Source organism: Geospiza fortis, unplaced genomic scaffold (genome assembly GCF_000277835.1).
Source record: "Geospiza fortis unplaced genomic scaffold, GeoFor_1.0 scaffold78, whole genome shotgun sequence".
Lineage (NCBI taxonomy): Eukaryota > Metazoa > Chordata > Aves > Passeriformes > Thraupidae > Geospiza > Geospiza fortis.
The window spans coordinates 3,528,914-3,550,517 of NW_005054339.1; the positions used below are offsets into that span (position 1 = coordinate 3,528,914).

The 21,604-nt window shown below is 37.7% G+C and overlaps 1 protein-coding gene across 1 annotated transcript in view; it reads left to right on the forward strand.

Moving 5' to 3' along the window:
- CACNA1D (calcium voltage-gated channel subunit alpha1 D) overlaps window positions 1-21,604 on the forward strand; it is a 169,808-nt gene that overhangs the window by 69,529 nt on the left and 78,675 nt on the right. The window contains 1 exon segment of the mRNA XM_031058244.1: window positions 11,588-11,691. Within this exon segment, the coding sequence (XP_030914104.1) occupies window positions 11,588-11,691 (104 nt within the window).

Genomic DNA, 21,604 nt, shown 5'->3' on the forward strand with positions numbered 1-21,604 from the left:
ATTAAGTATGTCTTCACTGATTAGGCTTAAGAGCTCTCTTTTTGCAGTATTTGTGGAAAATTTTTTAGCATGTTAACATAAATTAGAACAAAGAAAGCTCTCAACTGACATTGCTTGCCATGGGGACTGAAAATCATGTTAACCATTCGGAAACTACAGATTTACAGGAACTATGGCCCTGATATCATCTCCATGGAAGCAGCAAAAGGTATTCAAAAACCTAACTCCCTAAATCCTCACATTTAAATGCTTCTTTGGTGTAAGGTATGGTGCTTCCAGAGCCTTGCAACGTCTACAGTCTGTTGGACACAGACTGGGAAACTGAAGGATAGAGGAAAATGAACATACAGATTTTTAAAAGAGTCGAGTCACCTAAAACACAAGATAGACATTTCTCTGCTTAACTCCATTCCACTCCTAGTGACGTGACATTGTTCTGTGAGTCTTGGAGTATCTCAATATCTGATGTGATTTGTCCAAGGGCATTCAAGAAGTCTGTGACAGAACCTCCCACAGGTGCTGAACATCAGTGAGAATACTCTGCACTACCTGGTACTCAGCAGGGAGTCTTTGCAGCTATTAGGACCTTACTAACAAACACAATTCTAACAGGTCAAGTGTTAGAAAATATGTATGGAAAAAGAAACACAATTACTGGTAAGGATCACTGTTAGCAAGCTGTTAAAAAGGATTATCTCAAGGAGTATCTTAGTGGAACTTTAGGTGGTGTTGCTGAAAGCAGCTCTCTGTGAGAGTTTGTTGAAGTTTGTCAGGCCAAGTGAGATTATTTACTAACAGTGCATTGGTTGTGGACTACTGGACACATTTAAGAATGTGGTATTACCCAGTAAATGACCAGATGATTTGATGTGAAACCAGGGTGAAATAAACTGTTGCCAAAACATATAGCACAGTGTAGTCTCAGATAAAATCTGTGATACTGAAGTATAGAATATGGACATATTTTTAAGAAAATATCAATGTTAAAGATAATTAAGATGTTAAAATGGCATTCTTTTAGGATTGAAAGATAAAAAAATAGGCAACTATGAATATCTTCTTCTACTGCCTGTTATCAGTTACAAAACTGGCTAGAAAGACACAAACCTTCAACACTAATGAGTATCAATCATGTCTGGCTACGTATAGGCCATTGCATGATTTCCCATTGTAAAGGATTTTCAGTTCCTTGTAGTTTGCGCTCCAGCTCTCCCTAATTTACTAGGACACTGTGTGAATGTAGAATTAGCATTGCTTTATGATTTGTGTTCATGGTGATAGCGATTATTTTAATTCTTCCTGAAAAGGGAAGGTGTACTGTGGTTGTCTAGAAAAAAATTATACCTTTAATATCTTTTGAGGCAAAAGTATACCCACATTTCAGGAGCTGATAATTTCTCCAACTTTTTTCAAAGAAAATGAATATAAAAGCTTTGGAGAATTGCTGTATTTAGAATACAATTGTTACAAAACACATAGAAACAATTTGAGTATCTCAGAATTAAATATTTTTTCCCCTGGGATTTAATGCCCTAATTATTCTGCTGCCCTTTGCAGAGTCTCCAATGACAGCAGAAAAAATAAAATCATTAAGGTAGGATGTTGAATATTTTCAGGATCAGGCAAAATGAAAAGTATAAGAAAAATATAAACAATTGATAACTGCATGAGTTGTTTTTACTTCTTTCTCTATAAGGAGTTTCCAATGTAGAAAGTATTTACAGGTACACAGGTGTCATTTTTCATTTTATTACAAATGATACTGGAATTGCTAGACAGTGAAGCAAATATTTATTGACTTAGTGAAATATAATCAGAATCAGATATTCAGGTGTCTTTGGATCTATCTTAAATGATGCCTATATAATTACATTATAGATTCAGATCCTTTCTATCTTATAGACCAACAAGTTGCCCATTCTCAAACTGAAATTACTTGCTGAGGACAAGAGGAATGACAGTTTATGTGTTTGAATTTTATCACTGGATCAAGCTGAAGTAGATTTAGCTAAAACTTGGAAAAGATTTCATTTCATCTGAAAATTGTAAAAGCATTAGGGGGATACCAAATTGTAATAAAAGAATCTGAGGAAACCATTTTAGCTCGATGTGCATGGGGTTTGTGCATTGCTTTTTGCTTAGAACTCTGTTATTAATACACAGACTGAATGAGTTTTATACAAAACAAATAAAACCAAACCCACAAATATTAGAAACTGCACAAAATTCTCGTTTTTCACTCGGTCACTGGGGGAACAATGAAATAAACTTATGTATGCTTCTCTTGCTAGCAGGTGTAATGTGAGTGGGTGAAATCTGTGCAATATTTTGCATCGTGTTAAGAGGCATTCTGTCAGAAAGGATGACAGCTGAAAATGACAGCTTCCAACAGCCCTCACTGGCACAGCTTGTTATCACCTGGTTAATGACAGTAAACTGCTTTGAAAATTCTCCAAGCACCAATAATGATTTTTCTCTTGTGCATATCTATTGTGAGTCAAGGCCTTGATTCTGCTGCTGCTGGGCACCCTTCAGGTCATGGTGACTCACATGGGCATCCTGCTGCTCACCAGTTTGCATCCCATCCCCATCCCAGCTGGGTTTTAGTGTCTTCATCTGGCCTCTCCTCTCTAGCTCGTAACTCCCTGGAAAGAAGGCATTACATGGCTTATCCACAAAAATTGTGACTCCTTAGGGCCAAGGTTTGAATTGAGAGGTTAAGGGGTGCTGTCCATGTTCTCAGCAGCCAGTGCAGCATGTGTGCTCCCAAATTGTGTTTGTGGCTGCTCATCTCTGTATATTCTCCATTTGGAACCATGTTTATTCCCATTCATGTCCTTTCTGTTTGCTCTGGAGCCCTCACTGGAGGTTTATGCTTTTGGTTTTGGATCCTGGTGCAGTCCTTGTTATCAGCCAAGTGGCAGCCTCCGTGTGCCCAAGTTTTTAACACTCTGGCTCACATTCTAAAGCTGAGAGCATAGTACTCTCTGCCTCATTTCCAGTTTGTGGCAGCAAGCTCTCAGGAATTACAGAACTTGAATCTGCATTTGCATATCTGGCTCCAGATTTTTCCCATGCCTTTGAAACATCTCGATGTATAATCTCCTAATGGCAAACAATTTACAAAAATTGTAAATTGCTTTTTATTTTTAGCTGCTTCACTTGATACATGGGAGCACAGATAACAAGCAGTGATACTTGCCAGCAAAACCCTCAATTTTCCTATGGGCACCAAGATGGTCACATTTAATTCTTGTTTTCACCATAGTGAAGTTATCTTGACTTAGTACACTTGAATAATCCAACTGTAGCTTGAGTGAGAGATGGTCAGGGCCTCTGAGAAACAAAGGGGATGCTTCAAAGTTGCTTCAAAGTTGGGACAAATGTATTAATGGCTACTGAATTTTATGAGGTCAATTTTATGGCCAGATGCTGCATCACTAACCCCAATTTTAAAGCTCCCCAGTTCTCTAATACCTGTCTAGAACTGTTCAGATTGACCTGAAGATTTCTGAGATTGAAGCACTCGAGCTAAAATTGCTGAATAATGGTACACTGATGTCTTACATGGTTTTGCCTATTAATACACCTACTGATATGTTAAAAAGATATTCTCTAAAGGATTCTTGTTTAAAATACTCAGATCATTACTTGAAATGTCTAGGCAATCTTAAATATACCTAAAACTCATATAAGGTTTAAGGAAAGAGATGGCAGGTTTTTTAAATATACCTTTTACTGATATGTCAATGTTAAAAAACTGTTAGTACTTTTTGCTAATAACATATATTATCATCAAAGAAATTCTTCATTCATTGTTCCTCTGCTTTTATAACAAAAAAGGGTACAGCTAAGAACCTCTCTCCTGTTTAAGAAATTGAGCTTTAAATCCCCCAATATACTCCTTGAAACATCTTAGAACATCTGAAAAAAATCCATTATTTCTATAACACAGACTGTTCAGGTTGCACTGCACTCTTGTGTATGTCTACATGCACTTTTGCACAAGTGTCTGCACAGCCAGTATATTAATGTCAATCAGATCAGGTCAGGAGCTCAATCTCTACTCCTGACACCTTTTAGAATTCTTCCATTCAAGAATATTTAAGGGTGGAATCAGATATAGTGTACTTGAAATCAGCTGATGTGCAGCCAGAGATATTTCCTAAACACAAACAAATGTTTTACAAATACATATCACGCAAGAAAACCCCTTGGCTCGTGCACAAAATGTATTAATAGGCTAGAAACAAAAAACTGCAAAATATGTTTCAAGTATTACCAAAACTGTCATCAGAGTGCTAGCAAGGAGTCTGCTAAAAATATCTTTCCAAAAATATGACCAAGAATCAAATAAGCAATAATAGTCCAGAACTTTGAATTGAATGATTTAATAAGGGGGGATCAACTACTTATGGTGATTTAAGCCATGTTAGTCCCATTCCACCTGCAGAAAAGGAAGGCATGTTCCTGCATCCAAGCAATATTTGTCAGCAATGAATTTCAGCTTATTGTCTGAGAGAAGTCAAAGAATGCTTCACAGCTTTTTTCCCATTTGTAGATGAGTTGCAAATATTTAGCAGTGTAAAAACTGTGAGGAATTGTGCCTGAAAAAATCTTAGATAATACTTACTCCTGCCTTTTCCTCTTATGTACTTAGGGAAAGCTTAGTGCTGTTCTGCTGGCATTGCTCAGCACCACTCACAGGTCATCTGAGGGAGGCTCTGGAGTGAAACAAGTCAGCTCATCCCCAAAGGCATCCATGTGCTGCTTGCACAGGGCTCCCAGCCCTCCATGACTACATAGCAGAAAGTTAACACATGATGTGCAGCTGGAGACAGAGTGATAGAAATTTTGACTGACAGCATTAATATACTGCATAAATCTCCCTAAAGAGCCAGGGATTGCAGGCAGAATTTTTTCTGTTTGAGTGTTAACTACTTGAATCTGGTTTCATGTTAAAATCAAGATTAACCCCCCCTCCCTGCCTCTTATGTAATGATTTGTACTAATTGCTTTTTTATATTCTCTTGTTGTTAAAAGCTCTGAATCATCCAGTTTTGGATTGCAAAGAGACAGGACTTAATTTCAGAAAGAGAAAAAAGGGAATGATCAAAATCAGACATGCAAACAGAGCTACCAAGCCAAGCAATGTACAGAGTAAAAGTTTGCATTAGGATCAAAAAGGATGTGACCTATAAGTATCTCACTCACACACACACACACACACACACACACACATCCATATATATATGATTATAGTATAATTGTTTCCCAATTTGCATCTTAACACAAAGAGCCCACCAGAGGAGGATTTTAAACTAACTCACAGGGAAATCTCTTTCCCATGAGGTGAACTTGATTGACTTTGACAAGATATCTGGTATCTCAGCCTCAGCTGACTGCTGACCTGTACTGCAGTCAAAACGTGGAACTAATTTCTTGTCACAGATCATTGCAAATACTAAGAAGAACCTATTATTTCTCCCCAGAAATTTTAAATAAAACTGGGTCAAAACTGGATGGGAAATAGAGGCTAAACTTGGGGTAGTGTTAAGAACTCCGCTAGTCCATCAGCTAGAGCTTCTTCCAAAATCTTTGCCACAAGAAGCTAACAAATATTTTATAACAATCCTTGTTCCCAGTCTGTCCCAGGATAAAAATTTAGTAGATAAATTTTAGATCTTCCTGAGTATTGAGGCTTTGCTCGTTGGTGCTACGTAAACTAAGGTAACAATTTTATATAATCTATCTGAAGGGTAAATGCATTGTATTTGTATTTTTTGTGTCCAGTATATGGGAAAGATTAAACACATCCAATTTTTGTATAAGGTATGGTATATATATATAGGTGGAATAGCAGATCCCAAAAGAAAGGTGATATGTACTTCTCATTTTCATACATGATAACTAACTGTTGAAAAAAACCAAACACATTGTTAATCACATTTGTTACTTAATTTTAGTAGTTTTTTGAGCCCTTAGATTTAACAAGCCAAATCTATGCATAGATTTTATAAATTTTTGTGACATTAATTTGGGCAACACAGGTAAATAGGTACAAGCACTAACAAGTTCTTAATCTGAAATTAACGTGCTGCTATTTATGAGAGGAGTCAAACACTTGGATTTTGTTATATCTGGAATACAGATTTTGATAAACCTGGTAGTGCTCAACAGCAAACCTTCTCTGGGTTACTGTTTTTTAGAGGTAGCACTCTTCATGTTGTTATGGTTCTGTCCATCTGCTCTGCAGATTAAGCAGGGATGCATAATTATCTGAAAAAGATAAAACAAGTTCTTAACAGTCACGTTTGACATCTTGGCTTCCCTTGGAACAATGACTTGATTTCCGCCCAGCCCCTCCTCCCAGTTAATGACAGTAAGCTGATTAATGGAATGCCACTAACAGGAATTAGCTAAAATAGCCTCAGATACAATTCAGTGTCTGAATGAAAGACCTACATCTAAACTCATTTCCAAACAATCATAGCAAAAATTTATAAACAGTCATGTTTTGAAGAGTAAATGCTTTATGGGAATACCAAAATGTTACAATTAATTTGCTAAGAATGGATGAAACCAACAGAAGGAGGAAAATGAAGTCTGTTCAGCTTGGTCAAATTCATTAAGCTGAAGCAGTGTCTTCCAAGTTGAGGTTTAACTTGAGAGGATCACTTAGATGTTTCCTGTATGCAATTGCACAGTACAGTTTGAGAGTCCAAATTTAAGAGGTGATTAAGCAATTATGAGGCTCTCCATGTCCTGTGACAGTTTTATGCTTCTCAATGGGATCTCTTTCTGTGTAGGCCCTACCTTGTTGCCTGAGACATGGAACTCTCGTTTTTCCAGGCGCTGCTGAGCTGAAATGCTTAACAAAGGGTGATCTCAGTGCACACCCCACCAGTGCTCCTCCATATTCTGTGTCAGAAGCACCACAAAGGGCTGAGTCTGTCCAAGCAGGACACTGCCAGGGAAATTTGTGCTTTGACTCCAGAACACTGAATATAGAATTCCATTCTTTTATAAATCCGTCTGGAGAGTTCTGTGCCTCAAGCACAGCCTGTCTTAAATCAGCTTTAAGTTAACTCCAATTCAGCCAAGAATATCTCAGGACGAAACCTTTGAAGCCAGGCAGCTTTGAAGAGCTCTCTGGTGTGTTCTTCACTGGGTAGAATAAATAGCCTGATCTGGGGTTTTGTGAACCTCCCTTCCAGGCTTCCAAGAATGCAAGGATAGTCCCACTTCACAACACTGATGTCTGCAGAATTTTTACACCTCTCAAGAGACTAAATTTGTCAGTCAGAACAATTTTTAAGATGATGAGGCAGATTACAGGTTGCACAAAGTAAACCCACCAGTTATGTGTTTGTTAGCATGTTATGAAAAGAGGAAGGTAAAATTAAAACCTAAGGAAACTAAGAAATTCAACAAATTTAAGAGAGTTTGAAACTCTGTGGAAAATCAAAATAGGTTCATGCATCAGCACATTGTATCTGTAATGCTACAAATGCAGAGTTAGAGGTTTTGTTTTATCATTAACCCCCGGTAGAGCTTATATTGATTGCAAATTGAGCTTGCAACAATTTTCAATAAAAGAATACCAGGTGTACAGAAAAGTTAAGACCTTGATTTTCATGCAATCGCATATGAGGATTTTACTCACAATTGCCATAAGTAGGGATGAATAATGTTTTAATGATTTCTAACTGATGTTTTAGGTTCAAGTTTGCCATCTGCTGCTGTGTAATACTAAGGTTATATCTGCAGTAAATGTGACTTTTTCCCTTGTTTCACTTCAGTCTTGGTCTCTGATCATTTATGCTGTGTTGCAATGATAGTTGACTCCACCTACAGCACAGCTCACAAGATAATTAATCCAAATGCCACTTGAGGCAGTTTCACACTGTAACAAGTTTGTCCAATCAGCTCAAGATATTTCTTCAAAGTTGCAGACTCACCAACATATATGGGTAAACATAAAGAGCCAAATAAATAATGTGTAGTGCACATCTACTGTTATGGTGAAACAGAATGAAGGGATTTGAAGAAATCTTCGTCCTTCATATTGTCCATTATCTCATCTGCCCTCTGCTTGATGTGATGGACAAACTGCTGAGAACTGACATTGAAATAGTAAGACTAGACCTTTAAAAAGACAAAGGGCAAGAAGGATGGTGCTTGGTGGTGTCCTTGCCATAGGTGTTTTGAAGGCTAAAAGTCCCATGGCCTCAAAAAGACAGAACAAGTCCATTGAGAGCCATTAAATGTGACACCTCCTTTGGCACAGTGCACCCTGAGCCATAGGGCAGGAGACTCTTGCAAGACAAGGACTTTTGCTGAGGATTTCAGATGTGAGATCTCCTTGAACTCCTGGTGTTGCTTTAGCAATCTGAAATTTCTGACTTTAACTCATTCTGCACTTTGGGTAAGAAGTCAGCATTAATCACTTCAAATGAATATATCTTGGTTTTGAGGATGGAGATTTTCCTGTTCTCATATATTAACCAAGCTCTGTCTCAGTTTTTAATCAGAAGGCAAATCAATTCCTTTAATCTTTCTTTAATTGGAAGTTATGGAAAATGCCATTTGACATGTGTGAAATGAGCAGCAAAGTTTTCCAAAAGGAAAGGACTTCTTTTTGTACTTTGATCTCTGGCATTAATGCAATCTGAAATATTATTTCATGAATAGAAATTACAATGCATTACTTGATTAGGGTTTAACTGTATCTAGAATTAAATGGTAAAGTTGTTGAGTAGTTTTTAGGAATTCAATCTTAGATTTGTTCCAAGGTGTTCTGCTAGGTTCAGGTGTTCCTGAGTTAATGCTTTTGAAATAGTCCAGCATCTGTCCAAAGTGAAGCATTTCTTCTAGTACTGGTTAACTGCAGTTGCCGATTTTTGCTTCACAAAGCATTAGTCCTAGATAGATTAGCCTAAAATATTGGGTCTGAAATCCAGCTGCATAAATAAGAAAGAATTTTTTTAATATGTTACACATTAAAAAGTGAATACAAATCCCAGCTGCTCATACTAACAGAGCCTTTGTGACAGAGCATGAGAATTTCAGCTTTGCTCCTGGTTAACTAAGTTAGCAGAGTGCCTGGCTGCCTGAAAATACTCTCTTTATGAGCAAAAGCAGAGCATGGAGTTGTGTTGCAGTGACTGCCAGAGCTCTGTTTTTTGAGCTCTGCTCAAAGTAAAATTGCAAACATTAATCTCTCAGGTTTTTCAAAATTATACATAGCAGAATGTTGGCACCAATACCAGATGAATTTATGTCTGCACTCTGAACTCTGGTGGCTTGGAAACAACTGTCTGCTAATTGTAGAGTTGTTGGATGTAAAATGCATTCAGATGTATTTGAAATTTAATTAAAATGTTTGCTCTGATCACTTATTGCTAGAAAAACACTTGACCTGTATGGTATGAGTCAGGTCTATGAAGCAAATTAATTTCTAAAGTAATAAAATAATTATGAGTATACTTTAGAAAAAAAATTGAGTAAATATTACTCTTAAAACATTAGGCCAGATGCCTATGCTTTAAAGAAGATGCAAAGGGCAGCATCCACTGGGATGAGGCAGAAATTCAGTCTGGGCAATGGGATGTGTTCTACTCATTAACTTTGGGGCTTCATTGTTGAAACTTTCCAAATACAGGGGACTCACTTTGACAGAATGGGTGTGGGTGATAAACCCCAAAACTTCACAGGCACTGTCCTTAACAGAAGCCTTTGACATGCCAAGGGTTGCTGGAGGCATTGCCCAGGAGAGTGGTAGGTACAATGGCAGCATTGTGAACGAATTTCCCAATGAATATTGCAGAACTGAACAATGAAAGCTTGGCATCTCTTAAAGGTAATGAAGCCAATTTTGCTGAATGGCTGCAACCCTTGTTTATTTTAACTTCTCCAAAATACAGTTTTATTGGAATGGGGAAAAAAAATCCAAACCAAATGTGTTTTCAAGTTTTCTTTCTTTTTTTGTAGCAAGTGTAATCGTAAGTTACTTGTCAGTACCTCAGTTCAATTAAAAAAAATTTAAAAGCTGATACATAGACTCTTTTAAAAGGTGCATGAAGAAGCTGTGTAAACTCATTTGTTTTGCCTACTTAGGAAGTTTGTTTACTTTAAGTACAAACTGATGCTATCACTGGTCACCATGGAAGCGAAGGGCCTTTGGGCCTTAACCTGCAAAGACTTAAAGCTTCTGTCTAACCATCCATAGGGTCCCCTTGCAGAAACTGAGATTATGATGTTTAAAAGACAGGGCAAAAAATAAAAGAAGAAATTTTGGAAAATGTTTGTTCTCATGTTTAGTAGGTTTATTCCAATGGAGATGTTAAGGAGAGGTGTCAAACTTGACTGTCAGTAGAGCTCAAAGCCTAATCACAAATTTGAGATACAAAAACCCAATGACATTCACAGAAGAGAAAACATATTTGCAATTAGATTGTTCTGCAGTAACATATGTAATTTTGTTGTCTGCTGAATTTTCACGACTATAAAACATCTTAAGAAGAATCCAGTGCAAAAGTCAGAATAATTCCTCTTCAAGAAGAGCTATTTCTAAGAAGCTTCACATCCAAATTATTTTCGTGACTTATCAAAATGTCTTTTTCCACCTGAATCCTACACACAAAACCAAATTTGCCTGTTTTAAAATATCTATTTTTCTTAATAGGCCTTCTTAGATCTCCATGGGTATATTTCACAAGTCCGTCCTTGGATAGGTATGATGAGCTGGCTAAGAATAGCAAGTGGAAGAAATCTTTATGGAAAATATTGTGTGAGTCTATAAAGAGTGTATTGGAAGCTCAGTGACTTCAACTTCACTTAAAAAAAATCCTCAACAACCTTTTAAATTTTATTCAACCTTGGTCTGGATATATAAGTCATGTTCAGAAGTTTTCCTGGAATGTTTCCATGTTTCCATTGTGTTTCTAAAATTTGTTTTCAAATTTTCATTTTCCTAAAATTGTGTTCATGCTTTTTACACAGACTCATTCTCATTTATTTCTTTTTGAATTAATTTAAAATATCTGACTGCATTTGATTGCTTTATTTCAGGAAAAAGTGTGGGAATTCTGTGTTACAAAAAGTAACACTGCTTGTACAGTTGAGATACATATTTCTGTTTATTTTTTCCAATAATCATCCATGTAGACAGGATATAAATGAACTGAAATTCCTAAGATTTCAATATAATTTGTGATCATCATCTTAATTGGAGATCTGAAATTTAGTTCATGTTCTCAGCATTAAATATTTATTCCTATTATTATTAATACTCCTTATTCCATAATATTCCTGCAGGGAAAAAGATTAGAACTGTTGCAGTGCTCCATTTATGTTTGATAATATTTCTGATCCAAATGCTAGTTTCACTCAGTGTTTTGTTTTAGGGTTTGTGTTGGAAATGCAAAGTGAATATGACCAGTGCCTTCTTACTCTCATTGTTCTTTGATTTCTGAAGGAATACATAGCATGTTATCTAATCTGAATGATCAAATTCTCCTTTCTCTGATTCTTCGTTGCTGTAAATATAGTGATCTACTCTATAAGATCATCTTATTTCTTGCAGATGAATGATGCAATGGGATTTGAATTGCCATGGGTGTATTTTGTCAGTCTCGTCATCTTTGGGTCATTTTTCGTACTAAATCTTGTTCTTGGTGTATTGAGCGGGTAAGCATACACCTTTTTCATCATGAAGGCAGAGTCCTGAATCCAGTTGCCATGAACACACAGGTTATCTCATCCAGGTGAGACTTCAGTTGGGATGACATCTTTTAGTGAACCTCTATTGCTTCCTCCTCTAATTACAACACAGAAAAGTTTTCTTGTATCTCTCCTATAAATAACATACAAACACCAAAATTGGAGTTTAGACATCCCAGTATGTACCCTTCATGTCCTTTTGGCAAAGTCATAAAAAAGACAAAAAATTCTCATGCACTCATTTGAATGTTATTTCAGTTAATCCTCTAAAGCCTCACATCTACAACAAAATTTGGGTAAGTAAATTTAAACAATTATTCATTCACTTTTTAAAGATCTGGATAGGCCATAAATTTTGTGTTGAACCTACGTGGTCTGGCAGCTGCACAAAGGACTCTGCTGTTTAATGAATGACTGAATCATAACTTATTTCCTTGCGTTTTACAGGTAAATGATGCAATAGGATGTGAGTGGCCATGGATCTATTTTGTTAGTCTTATCATCCTTGGCTCATTTTTCGTACTTAACCTGGTTCTTGGTGTACTTAGTGGGTAAGCAGTTGAGTTAACCTTGTGTATGCTACTGCTACTTGTAAGATGGCCTCTGCATTGACTCCAGCTTCTCAGCAATGGCTTTTTTGCATGCACTTGAGACTCTTATGTCATCCTACCAGTGTTTGCTCTTTGGACTGAACTGTGTGATTTGAGTGCCTGTATCTGTCTTGACATCACGTTCACCATGCTTGCCAAAAATATTCATTCAATGAGGCACTAATCTCCTTATTCTATAATATTCCTGCAGAAAAAAAGATTTTGTGCACAGAGATGGTGGTGCACCCATACAAATATCCTCCCCTGCTGTTATATACAAATGTATTTTTCTGAAAAACCAACTTCTGCTTTTCTTCAAATAGTCATGGTTCAATTGGAGTGTTATTTATGTTTAACAGTTGCATATTTTACTCAAAATATGGCAAAATATTTTTAATAAGTGCTTCAAGACCTGTCTTACAGAGTGTGGTTGCACTACCCTGACAGTGTTCAGTGATTCCTGGGTTGTAGAACTGTGAACTGCTGTGACAACCTGCACCAGGAGCTGGTATCAATAGTAATGTATCAATTCATCAATAGTAATGTATCAATTTAATATAGCTGTCAGTGGGAGGCTGTCACAGCTTTTTGTTGGTTTGTGCACTCCAGGCTCCATCCAAGAACTAAACCCATGTCAGTTCTAGCTGTATAATGTGCTTTAAAACTGTGGTTTATGGCAAGAGGTTGCCAGATTTTCTTTTTACAAAGTCCCCTTATGTGAAGTTACAGCCCTATTTCCTTTGCCATTTCCTGATTTCTAACACACTTGAGCTTGGGAAACTCCAGTCTATGGTAAAGATATTTTTTGATGAATACATAAAAGATCCAGCTATCGTTCAAGTGCTGAAAAGAAAATCATTATGGTTGCATGCATTAGGTTTTAGTTGTACAGCAAACAATATTGTTCTGGCAATGTCAGGCAAGTCGTGCCATCTTTGGCAACCAACAGAAACATTTCCCTTGCATGGAAAGCAGCCTGACAGTGCAGGTGATGGTGTCATCAGGGTGCTGATAGAGTCTGCAGCCATGTTCATGGTTTTGCTATACTGTATCTGAAAGAAATGATAAAATGATTATTATATTCCTGGAAAGCAGATAAGCAAACAAGATTTCCAGGTGTTGATGTAATTTCGTTACAAGAGCACTTTTATTTGATGAGTGGTTTTACATTGTGCTTTTTAAAATATTTAGCCATTTATCTGTGATGGATTACTGTTGCACACAGGAAACCAGAGAAAGTATAGTTTTGCCTACTTTATAAAGCAGATGTTGAAAAGAAATATGGTACTGTTAAAACAACACTGCTGATTTTTAGATTTAACCTTGTCCTTCCAAGGACAAATGTGTAAATGTGTAAATTGTTGCAAAACTAAGGGCCCAGCTTTCAGCCACCCTGGAAAATGAAATAAGAAGGAGGACAGATAAATGACGGTAGTTACAGTGTAATTTATTTCTTCTTTTGATGCTGTTACCTAACGTTGCTGTGTGACTGGCCTTTGCACTGAAGTCATTACAGGATTAGGCTCTCACAGTTCCTTCTCTGGCCCTTAAGAACATCACAAGCACCAATTAATTTTCTTCCTGTCCTGTGAAGATGTCTGGTAACAGATAATGAATATTCCTGTTTTTTCTTCCATGACTCGAATTGTTATTGGTCTCAGTCTTTTCTGTTTTTATAAAAAAATTACAGGGAAAGTGACACCAAATCTGGTGTTTTGTTGCCCATATTGATGTCTTTTCCTGAAGTCATGGAAATTTAGACATACTCTCACGAATCAGCTTAACATTTGATTTAATAAGCTTAAAATACTGTGTGAAGTTTTCAACATTTTGATACATATATTTTTTGGAATATGGAGTAGTTTTTTAGCTGTCATTCCAATACAGGGAAGAGGTGTTCCCTTGTCCTTGGGTTCCTTCCTGCAGACAAGAAATCACCACTGATTTTTAGGTTTTGTGATCCATAGATCTCTAATGCTCCTCACAACCCTTGCTGGCTTCCCTTGGATTTTCAGCGCACAGAAATGGCAGTGAAAAGTGAAATCTCCTTATATTCATCAAGCCATTAACTGCTAAATTAATTTTTCTGCCATAGTGTCAGCCAGGGTCAATTGAGTGCTCAGGGTGCTTGATGAATTGTCTGAATCCATGTTTGCCCTAAATACATGAAAGAGCCTTCCTAAAACTCCCAGTTTTTGTTTTCTTTCTGAAGACAATGACATTGGAGGGCTGAGACATGTGATGTATAAATATCACCACGGACTGACATTGAAAGTGCAAGGAGGAAGTCTAAGGAGATGCTCCTAAAAGATACCAGTCATAGCAAACTGGTGTTTGGTAGAGAAGTGAAGGGAATGTCCTGACATACTTGTGTGAAACTCTGACAAACAAGGGCCAGTGTGGAATACTGTTACTCTGATTTATTTTAAGCAGTATATGACAGTTGTATATAAATAATTTTCCCCATACTTTCTGTTTAGAGCTCCAAGTCTAAATTTTATGGATAAATTTGATGTACTAGTAAGATCCAACGGATGCTTTTGTGTTTCTTAGTAGAAAAATATTTTTCATTCTGAGACAAGCATTGAATATATCACACATATGTTTTTTGGTTTTATTTAAAAGTTATTAGCTTTTATGTTTTATACTCGTCAAACCATAACACGAAAACTTGGTTTATGATAAATCCACAGATAAAGTTAAATTTTACTAAACCAATCAAATATCAAGAATGCAAAAATTATGCCAACTTACTTGAAAAGCATGGCTCTGCATACAGATTTTGAAATTGGAATCTGAATGCTTAATACCTTTTCTGTATGAAAGTGTTACTTCCTTTATATCAGGTTGTGCTGTGTACATTTTAATCTGTTTGCTGTTTTTGATCTGTTTGTTGTTGTAAAATATTCAGTTATTCTCTTTGCACTCCTTTGTTATTCTGTGACCATCTGCCCCTTTGTAGTTCTGTAATGCCTCTTGTGCACTGCATGTTTGATGTATTTAGGTACTGTAAAATGGATGAGAATGATGATTTGGCAGAACTTTTGTTTTACATCTAGCTCTTTCTGAAGGTGAGTATTTCCTGGTGATCCATGTCAGTCTTGCCTGCAGAAGGTGACATTCTTAAAAATACAGTTCATATTTTTAATATCAGTAGTGTAAATGAACAGAAACAATGCGTGTATGGAATCTGCATGTGGTAAATATTGTGATTTCTGCATGGAAGCTGACTGTGGAGATTTTTTTTCCTAAGTAATTCCCTTGGATAACAAGGATAGAGAGAATTCGTAGGCTTGAGTTAATTCAGCTTTTTCAAAAAACTCTAGAAAACTCTTTTTACTCTTACTGTTTTTACTCTAGAAGTATTCACAGTACTCTAAAAGTGAATTCTCTGAAGGTATGAAATACTAGGCATAGAAACTGGGAGTCCAGGACAGTCCTCCTCCAGATATTCCAGTGTAAAAGACCAGAGCCTAGAATGGTTATTGGTGCAAAAGAGTGAGCTGAAATTGAAAGTTAGAAATTATAAGGTTAAGGTTATTAGAAAGTTAACAAATAAAGATCAGGATGGAGATACTCATCCCTCCTGAAAGTGTAGAAAGTTAAAATAAAAAAAAAAACCCAAGAAGTTAAAATAGGCATGTCGGTAATTTGGCATGCATTAAACTGGTTTGCTATGAACAGAGGAAATAAATCATTTACCAAGAGGCATGGCTTTTAATGATGCATGATAATCTATTCCTGAAGATAGTCTTTATCATTAGGAGATGGGTTCTGCTGATGGCATTTTCTGCTCAAGGCATTAGTGTTTCTTTGGGTAGCCACGGGAACAAATAAAACCTTTCAAATACACTCTAATAAATTTATAAGTTGAATTCATTGCCTATTGCCTTGCAAAATGGCATCAAAACATAGGCTTTGACATGTCCTTACATCCTCCTGCATGTGATCTTGCAGGTTACTAAGGGAATGTTAATTTTTTCAATTTGTTTTCCCCAGCAATGTTTGCAATCTATGTACATAGTGATTCTAAAAGTTAAGGGTTTGTGCTCATCCACCCCAATCTCCCAGCAGTATCTGTCAATTAATGTCATATAAATGATGTTGGTGCAGATAAGCTTATACACCTAAGAACTGTTGTCTACAGTATATATGGAAAAAATCATAGAAAAAGACATTTGAATAATGATTCACCAAATAGAAAATGGCAGTAAACTGTCATCCATAGCCTTTCAGCAAAAGGAAAATGAACTGGTTTTGGCAGGGCTCCTTTTCACAGCAGCAGGAAGGCCTAGTGAGAAATATAAAATAAAAATTACTGCTGAAAATGTAACTCCTTCCCATAAATAAACTGAATATACTTTGGAAACAAGGAGAGGGACTTCAGCTATAGATCTCAAGAAGTTATAAGCTGAAGCAGGGTCATTTAATTTCTGTGTCATGGTGAAAGTAAAACTTTTGAAAGCAAATATTATATTTGATCAATCAGTTGAATATACTAACAATAATTAATCAGCAAATACTTGCAGCTGTATACAGCAGAAAGTAACTGATTGCTTTAGATAGAAACCACTAAAGTCAGGTCAGGTCTGAAGTCTTGAATAAGAGCTTGGAGGGAATTGATTTTGTTTCAGTCTTGTCTGAACTCACCACACCGAGGTTTTTTAGGGATTAATGCTGTGGGGTACTTGCTGGGGAGCCCCTGGCAGGGATCAAGACAGGGCAGCTTCACAAACCCCATGGAGGGGGCACGGATCGATGTCAGGGGATGGCAGCCTCTGGTCCTGGGCTCACACCTGCCCCTTCTTCTGCCAAGAAATCCTGAGTGCCCTGGGCCAAATGGGGCTTGACCCAGGAGAGGAGGGGCACATCTTAATATGCAGATCTAATTAACAATGGTCTGAAACAGCAGATCTCGGTTTTGGCGCTCTGTCAAATGGTTCCCTGTCTGTCTGTTCCTACTGGTGATCCCATAGCTCTCTGGCACAGTAAGGCTGGACAGGCCCCTGCTCCACAGAGCTGCTGCTGGAGCTGTGGAATGCACATTTTGGTAATTGCTGACCAACTGTGCAGAGATAGCCATGGGTGGGTAATACCAGTTTGCATTTCCCCATCAAGGGCCCAATGCTCCTTGCTCAAGGAAAATTCCTGCTAGGACTTTTTGGTTTTGCCCTAGAGTAATAATTCTAGTGTTCAGCCTGTGAGGTTTTTTCCCTCTAAAAGAAGGGGAGACAATGATGTCTACAAATCTCCTGTATTTAAAGATGTGATGTACTTAACCTTTTTTATGTCTCTTCACATCTGTTACACTCTACACCCAGCTATGAGCTGCTGTCCCTGCTTAGCTGTACACTTGAGGTAGTTTTAGTTCTCTGACTTGATTCTGCTGATTTGTTGGTTGGTATGGTTACCACTGTGTGAAACCTCTCCTGCAAGTCTGGTGCCCAACACTGTACTCGTGCGAGTACATTTTTGTTATTATGTGACAGTTCTCTGTGAATAAATGAGTCTGGGATGTCTGGTTGGCAGTTCTACATATAGAATTAGCTTAACACTTTCCCCATACCAGACCCTGTGTGCAGTGAGCTCTGTATGCAGGAGATTCACTCTCCCTCCCACTGCATTTGCAGTGACACAAAAGGGCAGGAATATGGCTAGCAAAGGGTTTGTGTCCTGCTTTATGCTCTGATATCAAAAGCACCTGTTTGTTTCCCGTCATCAATGCCTAGAGACACACAGAAGTTTCAACCACACTCCTGCTGCTGTGCAGGCCCCCTGATGAAATGTCCCTGGCCTTTAGCATGGGAAAGCTTTCAGCTGGTAGGAGGCTGGTAGAGGTGTCTCCAGTTATTCTATCTGTAAGTACACAGAGAGAAGGGAGAGTGTACCAAAGAATTTCAACAAATTGCCTTAGGATTTTTGGTTAATATGACCTTGCCTGTAATTGAAGGTGTGAGAACCAGGGAGATGTAATTGAGTCCCAGCAGGCACTCTGCTGCCACTTCCACCTTGTTGCATCAAGCCATTCCCAACTGATGCACATCAGCAGGGGTTATTTCACTCTGCTGAGGAAAGAAAAATCTGGCATGATTACCCCAGACTATTGAAGCATGAATTCAAGCCCTGCATTTTATATGCTTCTGCCTCAACAACCATTGATGATGATGGTGTTGTGCCTGAACAGAGAAATGAGATCATCTTTCTGCTAGGAGACGAGGAATTTTTGGGCAACAGAAATAAACTCTGAATTTTATATAGTAGGTTAGTTATCACTAAAAGTAAATGAGATTATGTAAATTAGTCTCCATAAAATGCTTTATTTTGCAAGTGATGTCTCTATTGTGCTGCAAATGCAGCACCCCCTGCCCAAAATACTTTCAAATATCAGATCCAGGTCACTTTATCAAACCAGAATGAAATACGTGTTTCAAAGTTAGCTCTTAGCACAGGCATTTGTGAAACCAAATATTTACAGAGCTTAAGTCCACTTACTGCAATTAATGTGCAGTTTCTTGAGCCTGTCAGCTTCAGAGGCTGCTGGCCTGAGTGCTGGGTTGATGACAGGGAGGCCAGTTCAGGCCACCAGTCTGACCACGTCAGTCCCTGTGTTGCCTGCAGAGCTGAAAGATTTTCTTTTCTGCCCTGGACCCACCCTTCCCACTCCCCAGCCATGAAATGCTGCACAAGCAGCTGTCTTAGTCCTCCTTCCAGGAAATCAGCCAATGTCTGTGTATCTTTACCTAAATATGCAAGTATCTTTTTGTCCCGATGTCTTTGTCAGGAGCTTTAAAGAGCCGACATCTCTCCCACTTCTCACCCCATCATCTTTTTCAAATTGCTTATTTCTTGGCCAAGAAAAAGAGACGCTTTTGTTTTGCCAACAGGAAATTAATTACTTTCCAATTCTATTAAATTCTCCTTTCTTATTAATGGCATTCCCCTAAAAGGAGTATGTACATATGTGTCTGAGGGATGTCCCAAGTACCATTGAGCGAGATTCTTCCCTCCCCCTTTTTAAAAAAAAAAATTAAAAATTACCTTCTCATGTTTTATAGTTCCTTATAAACAATCAGTTTTAAAAATAAAATTGAAATTTTTAAGTATCATGGAAATGAGCACCTTTGTATCTCCCCCTACTGATAAATGGCAGCAGCCTGTAGCAAGGCAGCATCTGACTTCTGTGCAGTACTAAAGGGAAAGGTCAGAATCAGCTGTGTATAAAAACTAGGTTTAATTCTCTGTATGCAGCTGTTTTAATGTGAAGTCAAAGAGCAGTTCAGCCATGGGTGAAGTTCTGTTCAAAGGATCAGCCTTGCCAGCTGATTAACTAAAAAATTATTTTGTTCACTTCACTCTATATAATAATAGCAACTTTGTTTTACTTCACCCTCATGCGTCACATCTCCTTTGAATTAATGAGAAATACCTGAAGGACTTTAAATGAAAAACACATGAATACTTAGTAAAAGCCAGCAAGGCTTGCTACTTCTCATTTCCTCCTCTGCCATGATAGCTCTTTCTCCAGAGATCCTGCCTGTGGGAAGTGAGTCATGAGCACGCTGCCTCAATCAGGTGGAAAGGACAGGCTCTAATCCTCTCTCTGAGAGAAGCTTAAACCTGGCATTCCTTAACCCAAACAGTTTCTTGTTGACTTGTGCAATCACTCTGGTTATTTTTTAGAGTGATTATCTCTCAGAGAGATCTTTAGAGCTCTCTCTCTCACTGGAATTTTTGTGAGGAGATGGCCTCTTGCAGGATCTGGTCCTGGATGGGAGGTGAAGGGTAGCAAATGCAAAGCAAGCACAGGCATTCTTCATTACAGCGCCATCAGATGGAACAGGATGATCCCCATGTGCCAGGCTGAAGTGCTGTTGAATTAAGTCCTCAGCTGTAAAAGATGAAATGCCTGCCTCTTAGCATTTGCAGCAGAAAGCTGTGTAACTTCTGCAACATAACATTAAAAAGCCTCCAGCATCTCTATAGTTGTATGTAAACAGCTTAACACTTAAATTTACTGATGTCATCTAAATACTAAATTTTTTCTCTGACATGTTTAAAGACTAAAGCAGCCAGTAAAAATAAATAAGATGCCCCCTGGAGTGATTATGTGTTTGTAATTCTAAACAAACAGTGTATATCACCAAATTGTAATATTATTTTGAAAAATGGAGACTTTCTGTTATTCTATTCTGCTTTCTTAGGGCAATATTTTTATTGCTAATTGTTTGACTGTCTTAAAATATTTTTGTCTTATGCGAATTTTATAATATTTTCCACTTGAGAAAGGGTATTATTGAGTGGTTCAATAAATTTCCCCTTAAGAGCATATTAACTAGGGAATATCTTCAAGTGAAATTTTCCAATAAATAAAGGAGATGCAAATTCATGGAAAATGAAATTGCTCTAACTTTTTTTTAAAGTTTAACTTAAGCCCTATTGTAATATTAATGTGAGTAGCAATAGGACAAGGGCTAAACTGCTTAAAACTGAATGAAGGCAATTTATATCAATATTAGGAAGAAATTCTTCCCTGTGAGGGTGATGAGGCCCTGGTACACATTGCCCACAGAAGCTGTGGCTGCCACATCCCTGGAAGTGCCCAAGGCCAGGTTGAACAGGGCTTGGAGCAGCCTGGGGTAGTGGAAGAGGTCCCAGTGCAGGAACACAGAATGGGATGAGCTTTGAGGTCCCTCCCAACCCAAACCCTTCAAAGATTAACATGTTAGTCAAAACAAGCTAACTTTAGATACTGAATTGTATGTACTTAGCGTACAATCCAAAAGATCCTTGCCTGCCCCTAACACTACATATTGATACTCAGATAAATTGGAATGTGTTTGTCCTTGTCGCAGAGGGGGTTTCTCATTTGGAGCTGTGGATCACACCAAAAGTTTTAATGATGTTGGCATGTGAGATGTTGTGGAGGGAGAATATAGAATGTAATTGTTAGTTGTCTTGAGTCATATGTAATTCAGGAAATCTTAGATTTATGGGGTAGTTCAGGTTGAAAAAGACCTTAGGGAGGCCATTTTATCCAATCTCCTCATCAAAGAGCATGATTTCATTATTTTTATTATCATTCCATGACAATTCAGGGATTGATCCCAGTCATGAACTAAACTGGATAGAGAGTCCAATACATTGTCTTGAGACTGGGGCAGTGAGATAGAGGATTAAGTTTCTGTTTCTGATCTGTGAGGACTTCTAGGTTCTGTTGCAGGGAGAAAATTTCCAGCATCACAGGAGTCTGTGTGTGATATTGTTAAGGGAGAGCCCAGAAGTGGGGTTCT